The sequence below is a fragment of the Tupaia chinensis genome, unplaced genomic scaffold (assembly GCF_000334495.1).
Source record: "Tupaia chinensis unplaced genomic scaffold, TupChi_1.0 Scaffold000086_1, whole genome shotgun sequence".
Taxonomy (NCBI): Eukaryota; Metazoa; Chordata; class Mammalia; order Scandentia; family Tupaiidae; genus Tupaia; species Tupaia belangeri.
In genome coordinates this window covers 1,423,515-1,436,792 of record NW_006159548.1, presented here as the reverse complement: position 1 = coordinate 1,436,792, position 13,278 = coordinate 1,423,515, and the positions used below count along the sequence as shown (strand labels likewise).

General features: G+C 38.6%; 1 protein-coding gene across 3 annotated transcripts in view; it reads right to left on the bottom strand.

Moving 5' to 3' along the window:
• The window catches only part of SLC4A4 (solute carrier family 4 member 4), a 493,683-nt gene that overhangs the window by 224,787 nt on the left and 255,618 nt on the right, over positions 1-13,278 (bottom strand). For all 3 annotated transcript variants that reach the window (XM_006142902.2, XM_014585732.2, XM_027769728.1), the window contains one exon: positions 10,972-11,151. In XM_006142902.2, coding sequence (XP_006142964.2) covers positions 10,972-11,151 — 180 coding nt within the window. The remainder of the gene's footprint in view (positions 1-10,971; positions 11,152-13,278) is intronic.

Genomic DNA, 13,278 nt, shown 5'->3' with positions numbered 1-13,278 from the left:
CTGGAAACTCCTTTTTGCATATGCAGCCTCCACGGATGCTGGGCCTCACCATCAAGGGAACCAGGAATGGAGCCTGGCACACACCAGCAAAGAACCTGGCTCCAAAGACAAGCATGAAAATGGAACTGCCCATAGAGACTTGGCACCTGTGTTTTAGCAAAGCCTGATTGGAGCCATCTGGCTGCCTCCTCTCATGAAAACTGGGAGGCTCACAGCATCCATTACTTATATTGGCAAATTCCAACATTATGATTTGTTGGATCCTCTGTGTACTTTTGTTCAGGAACAGATACAAACTCTGTAACCCTTTCATGTTGCTTGGTTTTCCCCTTCATAAATTTATACCAAAGATCAAATTTTGAAAAGTTCTCCCAGAGCTAGAACCTTCTTTAATTACATGATGGTAATAACATGTTATATATACGTTTTCCAAATTGCTTTCACTGTACCTCTGCTACACTTGAATCATGTCTTAGCTTTGCTACTATCTTATATCCTTGTTTAAATCACTTTTCCTGACTTCAGGCATAAACGAGATAAAACTGGTTCATACCGTTGTCACATGATGAGGAAAGCTATGGCTCTAAAGATTTTTGAGTGATGGCTTCCAATAACTATACTGTAGAAACAGGAGTTGTGTGAAGGTTTTTTTTTCTTCTCTTTAATGATTCATGTTCCCTTTGAGAATCAACTTGTCTAAAACCATCAATCTTAAACTTACTCAGGTAATAGCCTCTTTACTAGAATCATGCAAATAGACCAAAGAAACTTCTCCAGCAAAATGCCTAGCAAACCTATTAAGAAGAAAATAAATTTTATTTATGTCAAAGTTTCAGGACTCTTGGGATTAAAATATAGGATGTTCAAATAGTTAAAATAGTGCATTCTGCACTGTTATTTAGTCAAGAAATTTAACGCAAAGTAGAGTAGCATTTCACCTACAAATGCATGGGACATGTTGCCTGGAAACCTATATTTGGAAAACCAGTGAAGACACTAAACTGTCTACCATGTTTGCTGTGTATTCCTGCCTACATGTAGAATGGCCTCTAGAAAACTTTAGAATCGCATGATCACATAAGTAAGAGATCTAAACACACTATGTGTGGGAAATAAATCATGACCGAGGAAGATCATTCCTTTTATATTTGATCAGTGCATTTATATTAAGCATGCCAGGTTTCTCCATTTATTATGCTTGGGTAAATGATTTTACATTTCTGAACTTCAAAGATTTCATCTGCAAATGGAGATAGTGATAAATACATTAGAAGTATCATAAAGAACAATCCCTGGTCTATAATAGGTGCTCAAATAATGGCAGGCATTATTGTTGTTACCACTACTGCTAAGAGCATTAGTAGTAGTGAGATGAGTGAGTTGACATCTTTGTACTCAGGCCCTCAACACCTGAAGAGTAGCATAAATTTCCCGCAAGCCTTTCTGTACACAGAAATCTACACCAACTCTCCTATTGCTCTTAAAGCAGGCTGAGACTGGGAAATCTAAGATTTTGTAAGGGTGGCTCTACTTAGGATTTCAAACCTTGGAAGATTTACTCAAGGTTGGCAGCAGCAAATCAGTTCAGTGTCTTTTAAATACATGGTTTTCCCAGACAGGGAATATAAAGAAGAGCATTCTCATATGTGGTAAAATAAGACAAAGAAAATTATTTCAGTCTTATTCTATCATAAGCCCTAGCCATAGGAAACAGATTGGCAATCAGTAACATTTTAAAATATGTTTATTCCTTGCTAACATACAGCTTAGACAACATGATAGCTAAGAACTCTCACTAATCAGTATTGATCAATCTTTATACTCTAAATTAAAAATACGATAATGTCTGGGTCAGCAGTCAACTATGCGATTCGAGCCCTGGACTCAGCAGCTCGTGTGCGTGCTCAAAATCCCAAGAGGAGAATAAAAGAGAAGGGACTGTGGCATGGCCATGCCCCTCATGGGGTGATTTCTCACTTTCCCTCCTTCTTTCTCTCTCTCCTCTTTCTCTTTCTCTCTCTAGTGAGCACAGGTGCCCTATAGCAAACAAAAATAAATATACTATTAAGGCCTATGAGTGACAATTTATTATATATTTTTGGCAACTGTGAAACTGATAATGAAAGTACTATTTTAAAACTAAAACTCCAAAAAATTTTCATATAGAGTGGTAGAGAAAAAATATTGAGAGACACTGTGTTCTGATCTAAATGTTTGTGTCCACCCCATCAAATTCACATATTGAAACCTAATCTCCAATGCAATAGTATTAAGAGGTGGGACCTCTGGGAAGTGACCAGGTAATGAAGGCTTTGTCCTCATGAATGGGATCAGTGTCCTTATGAAAAAGGCTTGACAGAACCTGTTTGTCCCTTTCACCTTGTAGAGACACATAAAAGATTCCATCTATGAGGAAAGGGTGCTCTCACCAGAAACCAAATCAGTTCACACCTTGATCTTAGACTTTCCAGTCTCCAGAACCGTGAGAAATAACTTTCTGTTGTTTATACATGCCCAGCTTAAGGTATTTTGTTACACCAGTGTCAACATGCTAAGACACAGTGGTATCTAACATGTTAAAAACTTTACACAAAAATATATCATTTTTTTCCTCATACTATACATAGAATAAGACAACAATGCTCCCCTTTTATAGATATAAAAGGATTGAGGCTTGAGGAGATTATGTAAATTATTTATAATCACATTGCTACTAAATATTACTGGGTTGTTGAAAAAGTCACGATGTATTTTTCTATATAAAAATGTGTTATGACTTTTCTGACAACCCAATAGTCCAAGATAGGAATAACCCTTTGAAAAAGATGGCTCAGTATCTTCAGGAAGGTTGTAAAATAGACTTTTAATGTCAAAACCTAAATATTCAGATGTGCTATATCTCTTAAGTCTAATTTTTCATCACTGAAGAGCAGCATGTACTAGCAAATACAGGTGGAAAGGCCCTTTGGAGGGGATGATCAATACAGAAAAATATGTTGTTTACTTAAAGATCTGAATATTATAAACTCAGAAAATCAGTCACTTACCTGGAGAAAATACAGAAAAAGAAGAATGGTGCCTGATAGATGAATTAGAAATATAATAATGACAATATCCATAATAGCTACTGTTATTAAGAAATACTTCCATTCAGGCACTCTGCTAGCATGGATTGGTTCATTTATCCTAAGGTTGGGGAGCATTTGATCATTCACTGGGTGCTGGCCAGAACATTCATCTGTGTTGTGCAAATGAGTGGAGAATTATAGTCCTGAATGAGCCAGATGGATATGTGCTGTTGGTTTTGGGGAGGAGTTGATTGTGCAGAAAGGCACCTGGGAAGATCATTCTACTCTACAGGTGATGTGGGTCTGAGAAACCCAAGATGTCACCTGACCCTCTCAAAACTGGAGAAGCATGATGACCTCTTTCAGAGGAACAGAGCGTTTATGGAAAGTTAGGGAAATGCCCGCCTTACCCATTGTTTCAGGGACCATGCCTGAATACCAGAGTATGGGCTAGAGGGCCTGCAAAGTAAAACAAACCAGCCAGAAACAACTGAGCAAGTTGGAATAAAAGTCCAGACAAAAATCTAAGCATTTCTAATGGGTCTGAGAGAGCTGTCAAACCTGATGGTGGTCTCAGTCAGACCCCACACATGCCAATGTCAAGGTAGCCAGATCTAATATCCAAAGCAAATAGTTTGAAAGGCCAGATCTCAAACGACATCCAAAGCAAAAAGAGCCTACTTACATTTCAATGGACTCTAGAATTACTATTAAGGACGACAACAACAAAAAATGATTTATTTCCATTGTTTGCTCTGTCTTGCTAACAAGTATCTACAGTACTGTGGGTAATCATAATAAACTATGCTTTTTAAAATACCGAAAGCGTATTGTGTGCTAATGTCAAAACAGTCATAGGAGAGAGCCAGGGTGTGGCATCTTGCCTCCCAGATAACCTTGAAAAGAGAAGCCCTGGTTCAGGAGTAAATGGTGGCAACAAATAGAGGGAGCATAGTTCTCATGCTTAACAGAAAAAAAGAAAAAAAAAAAAAGTGTTGAAGACAAAATCCAGAGGTTCACTCAGTAAGTGGTCCTGGGTCCCTGTAATTATAGAACAGGCCCAAAGTCCCCAGAAGAAAGCAGAGGGGGAAGCAGCACAAGGCCCAGGAGCCAGCTGCCTTCCTTGAAGCTGTCACCTTCTCCAACTCTTTATCCACTAAGTGGGGCAGCTCTATAGGTCTTAGGTTCTCTGTGTGGTTTAGGGTTTCCCACACAGCCATCAGCTAAGAGTGAACCAATGAAAGGGACAGACTATTTTGTAAGAGGACTGTGATAAGAAAGGGCTCTTCCCTTTCCATTACTAATGAAGGAATTTTTTTTTTTGAGAGAGAGATTTTTGCTATAGGGTGCTTGCGCTCGCCAGACAGAGAGAAACAGAGAGACAGAAAGCGAGAAATCACTCCCCCAAGAGGGATAGCATGCCGCAATCCCTTCTCCTCCATTCTCCTCTTGGGATCTTGGGCACGCACGCACACGCACTCGGTGTGAGTTTTTAAGCCACCGGGTCCGGAACGTGAACCGCAGTCGACTACATGGGAGTCCAGCAACATAGCCATTATGTTAACTGCTGACCCCACTAATGAAGGAATGTTGGCACCACTGAGCAAGGGCAGATAAAATAAGCTCACAATATCCACTATATCCATGTGTTTCTTCCCAAATAATAAGCTACAGATTAAATACTCTAGAAATCACTTTACTCCACACAAGATTAGTCTTCTCTAATCGCACTTAAACACACTGTACATGACTTAATAGCATTTGTTGACTGATTACTATGTGTCAGTAACCATTCTAAACATTTTACATATATTTTCTCATTTAACTTCCATTATCTCTGTTTCACAGACATTGAAACTGAATACTAAATTATTCTACTAATTTTTTATGAGGGGGGGGGAAAAAAACCTTTTCCCTAATGAAAAATGAGGCCAGGGACAGAAGGTAGCATAGTGGTTAAGGTGCTGGACTGCTGCATTTCTAGGCCACACCTGGGGTCATGTGTGTGCACCCCCAAAATCCTGAAAGGAGAATGGAGGAAAAGGGATTGTCGCATGGCCATCATCCCCTCTCTCTGCCCCTGACCCTCTCTCTGGAGAATGCATCCACCCTATGGCACGAACCTTAAAAAAAAAAATTAACAATAATAAAATAAAATAAATGAAGTTGGATTGGGGAAAAAATACAAATCATAGTCTGAGTCCAAGTGGATAACTGAAGCCAATTCTCAGTAAGGGAATCTGTACCTCCCAGATCATGAAGAGCAAGGAACTGATCTTTAGACAACTTAGGGAGGGGAATCTTTAGGAAGCCAGGAAAATGAATAGGTCTAATAGGTGATGACTTCACCTAAAATTCCACAAAAGTGGTGAAAGGTGAATACTCAAATTAAGGTTCGTGGCAAGATTTGGTCCTTGAATCTAGTCTTATTCTTCTTCTGTAAGCTTTAAGTTAAGATCATATCAAGGGGTCTTCAGAAAGTGCATAGGAAAGGTGTATAATGAAAAATCTATGCATAGATTTCAAAAATGCTTTGCACCAAAATAAATTTCTACTTTAATTCCATTTTTCACAAACTTTTTGAAGTCCCCTGACATATATCAAAAGCATTTGCTTAAATGGAAGATGGTATTTTTTAAATCAGATCATCTTACAAACCACAATATTTTTGTAAATTCAGTTATCAGTTAACCTTGTCATGAACATTTTGCTAAATATATTTACAGAACGAATGCACGTCCATCAAGAATCACAGATGGCTTACACAAGTGGCAATTTTATAATAACTAACATCTTGAGAGCTACCCTGATTCTTTCTTGATTTCTTGAAAATAAAAAATATTTTCATTTCTTTTTAAAAACCACCAAGTTAAGCATACATTTTACTTTTGTTTGCTAATACAAAGCAAACTACATGCATCTTATCTGATTTTTTAAATACTATCGAAGAATTTTCCAGGCATATGGAACCAGCAGTCAATGTGATGGCTATGTTGCTGGACTCCCAAGTAGCCAACCGTGGTTCAAGTCCTGGACCCGATGGCTTAAACTCATGCCAGGCATGTGTGTGTACATGCCCAAGATCCCGAGAGGAGAATGGTGGAAAAGGGATTGCGGCATGGCCATTCCCCCGGGGGGTGTGATTTCTCACTTTCTGTCTCTCTGTCTCTATCTGTCTGTCTTGCAAGCGCACATGCCCTACAGCAAAAAACCTCCCCCCCCAAAAAAAAACAAAAAAAAAAACAAGAATTTTCTCAGACAAAAACATTAGACTTTCAAGATAAACTGAAAGAATACAGAACTATTATCTAAGTATCCAAGGTCAAATTTTTACATAGAATCATATGAAACTGCCAGTAATCTACTATATTTTACCCAAAAAGTGGCAACTTGGTCTAATTCAACCTAGAACAATAATAAGAAATAAAGAGTAGGTAAATGAAAATCTAACACCAGAGGAAACTAAAACCTCATTAATTTCTTCATACAACAGTCATACTACAGAAATAATATATTAAGAAAGTCTAATACTTGACTAAAATTTAGGATCTGGAAGACACAGCCATCAGAAATACAGAGATGTCTTAAACAAATTATAATTTCACAATAATTAACATCTTGGAAACTAACTTGATTTTTCCCTGAGGTATTACAAATAAAAATATTTTTCATTTCTTTTGGAGATACTAAATCATCTTAAACCCCAAAACACATTGGGATCTTAAAAAAATGTAAGCAGTCTTTAGCTATGGACAGACTGGTATGCTGTAGTGGTTATGCTAGTAAACCCCAGAAAACCAGCTTCCAGGGCCAACCCCAGAGCACAGTGTGTCAAGATCCAGGTCCCACATGGCCAATGGACGTCCAAATCCTAGCCCCAGTGGCTGGAAAAACATGCCAGATATATGTGCATGCACACCCAAAATCTTTCCAGGAAGGAGAATGGGAGAAAAAAGGATTATGATTTGACTACTCCCAGTTAGGGGAGTGTTCACTCTCTCTTTTTCTTTCTCTCATATATGTGAAGTATTGCTTGTACCCTCTGAAAATTAAAAAAAAAAAAAAAGCTTCTGGGGCAGGGGGGAAGTAAATGTGTGTGTAGTAAATTTTAGTAATATAAAAGATACATACTACACATTATACAACTAATAATAAAAAGATACAGTATCGTGAATGGCACATAGCTGGTCCATTCTCATAGAATGCTTTTGTTGATCTTTGCCAAACTCTTCTTCAGCAGCCAACATATGGTTGTAACCACCAAGTAGGCATAGTTCCAAAACTCCATGTGGATTAATAATAACATGCATGTGAATGGATAAGACAAAAGTGAAACAATAAAACATTATATCAGACCATTCATTAATTAATGATGAGGGTGACTCTTTTGCTGAACTGGATAATAGGTTTTAATTACCAGAAAAGAATTTCTCCAGCTTTTTGTGCCTTTCACACTTTAACAGACATTACAAGCTTGTAAGCTTATTCTACATTACTAGCAGTTTCTCTGTCACTTTTTATGTCTAGAAATAACTGGCAAAATAAGAAATCGAGCCCTGATTTGTAGCTTTTGCTGATCTGCATGTACAAATAGGCAAACATGGCCAATGTGAAAGTCACCAACATGAAGTTCTAAAACACAGAGCCTGGAACAGAGACACAGGAGCACACCACTTCGCAGTATTTCCACTACACAGCACACTAGTTGGGAATAACCTCAAGAGCATGGATTATAGAGAAAGAAGTAAGAAGCAATGAACTTATTATACTTTTCTTGATATAATTAACTAATTGTATGTTTATAACATTGAACTTTTTCTTTTCTTTTTTTTTTTTTAAACTTACCAGAGGGTTTGTACACTCACCAGCAAAAGAGGGAAAGTGAGAAAGTTCCTCCCATGGGGGATGATTACACTACAATCCCTTCTCTTCCTTTCCTCCTCTCTGGATTTTAGGCAGACACATCTAGCGTGTTTCTCAGGCCACCAGGTCCAGGACTCGAACTACGCAGTTAGCCATGTGGGATCCAGTCACTGTAACCACCACACCATAGCTGGCCCAATTTGATTTTTTTTTTTTATGAGAATAAGAGAGCATAAGAGGGAGATGGGTATTTTTTGATAGGGTCATGGCTTATGGCAGTTCACCTGTCCCAATTTCAGTTAGTTGAAATTACAGGTGCACACCACCATACCAAGCCTATTTGGATTGGCGCAATAACTAAACCCAGCCTCCCATGTGACCTTAGGGTCATGCAAGCTCATGCACAGCCCCTCTCACTTGTCCAACTGTGGCTGGGTCATACATAATTTAATTTTGTAAAGTAACTGTACTTAACAACGAGTTTGCAAAAATTCTTGATAACAACTGGCTCTTGCAAGTAGACAAGATTTGTCTCCAGTACACCACAGGGAAATGAAAAAATGTCCAACTCTGAAGTATCTCCATAAATTTAGCTCTGTATTACATTGTTGCTAGCATAACTAATGCTGAGTCTATTCTCTAACCTATAATAGAAAACTAAGGTGACTTAAGTTTATCTAGGTTTCATATGACGATATTTGAATCTAGGTCCAATTATAATAGATACAGGATTCTGCTTTATTCAGTAAGTAGGAGTTATATAATTCATTATTTTAGAAATAATAAAAAAAAAGCTGTTAATGCTATTAATTAATTAAACTCCAAGAACTAAATGTAACTGTGTAAACTTGCAAGTTAAAAACAGTACCCCTGGAAAGCCAAAAGTTTGTCAACTAGTAAATTTATAACAATGTACCTTGGAGACACATAAGATTCATTGCTGTAGGATCTTTCAAAGCCAAATCTTGCTTCTGGATATTTAAAGAGAGTCAGGGAACACAAAGGCCAATAATAACATGTTTTAAAAGGCCTAATCATATTCCATGCTTCAGGGTGTAAACTGATCAGCTAAAAGCCAGTAAAGAGCTGCCTGCCCTTCCTATTTGCTTTTTGCCCAGCATATATAACCTTTCACAGATGGTAAGCTGAATGACAAGGCAACTGCAACTTTCCTCTGAAGTACAGAGATCTACTGATAGAATAAGAGATCGAGTGACAAGCGATATCAACTCATTGGTCATATCCACATCCACATACTTTCCCCGAGAGCACAAGATACTGGCCTCCAAAACCCATCTGTTCCCAATTTCTACTCCGCCTGCAGTTCCATGATAATGAGGCTCCCATACTGGTAGAAAGCATCCTGATTGTCATATTCGTTCCTTTTCTCTTTGTTCTCATTGCAAATGTAGCAATATTTGAAAACAATATACTTCATTACTTCCTTACACTATAGACAACTCCATGATAAAAAAAAAAAAAGAAAAAGAAACTTCAAATCTTGGAATTTTATTCTATATGAGAAAGAGTATTATTAAATAAGACATAAAGTAGGACTTCAACTCTAATTGCCATAATTTCAAAACTACAGGTTGTTGTTTAAAATGACATTTTATGAAATCAGTTATAGTAAACTTAATCATCCTGTAACTTCTCCAGCTACTAAACAACCCCTCTCTTCAAAAATGCAACTACAAAATTAAAACCAGGGAGACACACACAAAACCCAAAACATTCCTGTAAGTAGCAACAGTCCAGGTAACAGTAGAATTATCAAATCATACAAGAAATATTCTAGATTACATTCTCTCTTTTGTAAATATTTTTTCATAAAGAGCTTATTTTAATTATTTGTTTATATCCAATTTTGTTTTAAAAACATATCCGATAAAGTTTGCTAATAGCAAGCTCTCAGTTAACCAATAACTTCAAAATTAAGCCAGAAAACCTGATTTCTGGAAACAAAGTGGCTGAGTTAGAACTCAGTTTATACGGTTTACTTACTCTTCCTTTTCCATGACAATTATGTCTTGTGTAATTCTGGAACTACACCTAAAGGCAATGAGTTAGAATCTCTGTTACCTGCTCATTTCTCTTAGTACTTGTTACCTGCTCATTTCTCTTAGTACTTAAAAAGACTGGGGGTGAGAGGGGAGTGTAGACCTATTAGGTCATTGGAAAAGTCATGACATATTTTTCTGTTATTCAATGCAAAGATGTGTCATGACTTACCCAATGACCCAATAGTTCCACCAGTCCAGTGCTCAGCAGCTTCTACCTATCATGCCTTCATTTTCCATAGTTGATATAAACTGACTTCTCCCTTCAGACTGCACCCAACCATGGAATTTATTTGAAACAAAGATAATGACACTTAACATAAATATTTTACTGGAAACCCTAGGAAATGTGATAAAGTGTAAAAAGGACATAGGACCTCTGTTATTGTTACATAATGATGCTACTATCTCATCTCCAATAATTATTCTTGTATCTGACTATCATTATCTGATATCAAAAGAGATTGGCTTTTTTAAATTATAAAAATAATATTGAGTCTTAGGTTGAAGAAATGACCACTTATAGTCTGGATACTATCTCATATACCAAGCCATGAGTTTATGATATGAGATTTCAAGGCATTTATCATACCTTCCATATCTTTCCACTGCTGGCAAATCACCATGTCAGAAACACATTCCCTGATGTACTCAGTAATCTACAAGTTTGCTGACTCATCAGAAATACGCAGTGGTTGCATCAGAGTTATTACCAAAGCATCTCGCGCAATTAGAATAGATGTGTAAGGAGCAAGCCAGGCACCGTGGCACTTGCAGCCTACAATAACTGCTGGAATCATTCCAGCAAGACTGAAAACCTGTCCAACTGGAGAAAAAGTGTCATTGTGAAATGGCTATGGCAAATGAACTTGAGAAAAGAACTACAGAAAGGGGTTTAAAAATCAAAAAAGATGACAAGCAATGGCATAAAGGGGACTGAGACGAGTAAGAAAAAGCAGCAGCCGCTGGCCCGGTATTACCGTTATCGGGGTTGGTGAACATCCTGCTTGCACTGGAGACCGTCTTCCCAATATCAGCCAGTGACCGAAGATTGGATTTCTTGGTTTGATGTCGGTGTTTCCGGAGCAAAGTGTAGGTCACCTTATCCTTAAGGTCAGGCTTCAATAGGCCTGTCTCAATTTGATGGTCGACAATCATCTCTGATAAAGCCAAACAAAAACAAAAACAAAAACAAAACTCAGTCATAAGACCACAAAAATTAACATCAACATACTATTTTCCAAATTTCTACTTTCTCTCTGTATGTAAAAGATAAAAGCACAGGGGATCAGAAACCAGCATTAATAAAAGATTTATTATTCTAGTATCATTGATATATTTGGAGAGGCAGAACTGTCTTAGTCATTTTATTTCAGTCCCTGTTACAGTGAATTCACATAAATCACATTCTTCTGTAAGTAACACAGTAAGTCAATAGTTCACATTTTTCAACTGAAAAAAGATTCAAAAATTTGATATACTTTCATAGCAAAAGTATCAGATATATAAATGATATGAAAAAAAAACTTAGAGAATCACAAAAATTAAAGAATGAGATTAATGATTTTTATAAAGGTTTTTGCCAGAGGTACTAGCACTCGTCAGAGAGACAAAGAAAAACAGTGAGAGGAAAAGTGAGAAATCACCCCCCCCCATGCCACAATCCCTTTTTTTACATTCTCCTTTTGGGATGTGGGCACACATGCACAAGTAGTGAGGATGATTTTTCAAGCTGCTGGGTCCAAGACTTGAACCACAGTCGGCCATGTGAGAGCCTAGTTTCTTTTTCTTTTTCTTTTTTTTTTTCCTTTGTTTTTGGAGAGGTTTTCGCTATAGGGCGCATATGCTCGCCAGAAAGACAGAGAGAGACAGAGAGATAGAAAGTGAGAAATCACCCTCCAGGGGGGATGGCCACACCACAATCCCTTCTCCTCCATTCTCCTCCTGGGATCTTGGGCATGCACGCACACGAGCCCAGCATGAGTTTAAGCCACTGGGTCTGGGACTTGAACCGCTGTCGACTACATGGGAGTCCTGCGACATAGCCATTACGCTAACTGCTGGTCCCAGGAGCCTAGTTTCTTAACCACCACACCACCTACTGGCCCCTCCATTGACCATTTTAAAGTATAACTCTACTAGAATTACTAGAATATTCTCTTTTCTTTTTTTCTTTTTTTTTTTTTTTTTTGTAGAAGATTTTGCTATAGGGCACGTGCGCTCGCCAGACAGACAGAGACAGAAAGACAGAAAGTGAGAAATCACCCCCCAGGGGGATGGCCACACCGCAATCCCTTCTCCTCCATTCTCCTCTCGGGATCTTGGGCACACATGCACACGCGCCCGGCGTGAGTTTAAGCCACCAGGTCTGGGACTCGAACCACGGTCGACTTTGTGGGAGTCCAGCGACATAGCCATTACGCTAACTGCTGGCCCCCAGGATTGGTTTTGAGAGCTTTATTGAGTGGGACTATATAATGAAAAATACTCAGAGCTAAAGGTTACTCTCAAACCCAAACATTCTGTGAGAGAAACTCTTCCTGCCTTGCCCAAACTCTCTACCATGTGGTCCAGTGTTATGGATATTTATGGGAGGTGTGTCAAGTTTGTGATGGAAATCCCGAATTCAGTCTCTGCTTGGTTTCTGTGTGGTTGTTCACTGGGTTGGTCACCAGTTTCTAGCTGTAGGTTGTGAGGCCACTCCTGTGAGTACTTGCTGTAAAGATGGACTTCTGAAAGCACAGTCATGCCCAAGCAGTCTTGTGAACATCTGCAGCTTTTCACAATAGAGAGGTGGGGATCCTTGGGAGAGGCTTCTTACCCTTCCAATGTCCATCGACTTTCTTGTCAGACTTTTGGGAAAGAATGGCTTTTGCTCTCCTTCCCCACTTTCATGTACTGAGGAGTTTGCCAAAGAAGAAAATATGGATGTATGCTAGATGCCTCCATGTACCAGACAAAGCAGGCATAAGATTCATTGTCCTGGTTCCATGTAGGGGGCAACAAAAGCCACTTGGTATGGTGAGGTAGCTTCCTGCCAATTCCTGTCTTGGATGGATTCTGTGATGTTTTGTCATCAGTCCAATTTGTGTGGAGATAAATGTTGGCCTGTCATGTAGATGTACACGTGGATTGTTTGAGATTGGTAGGATACACCAGGCTGCATTTACGCCTTACTATTGACACGCTGATTTGTGAGAAAAACCTTTTCCCTTCCCTTCCCTTCCCTTCCCTTCCTCTCCCTTCCCTTCCCTTCTTCTCCCTTCCCTTCCCTTCCCTTCCCTTCC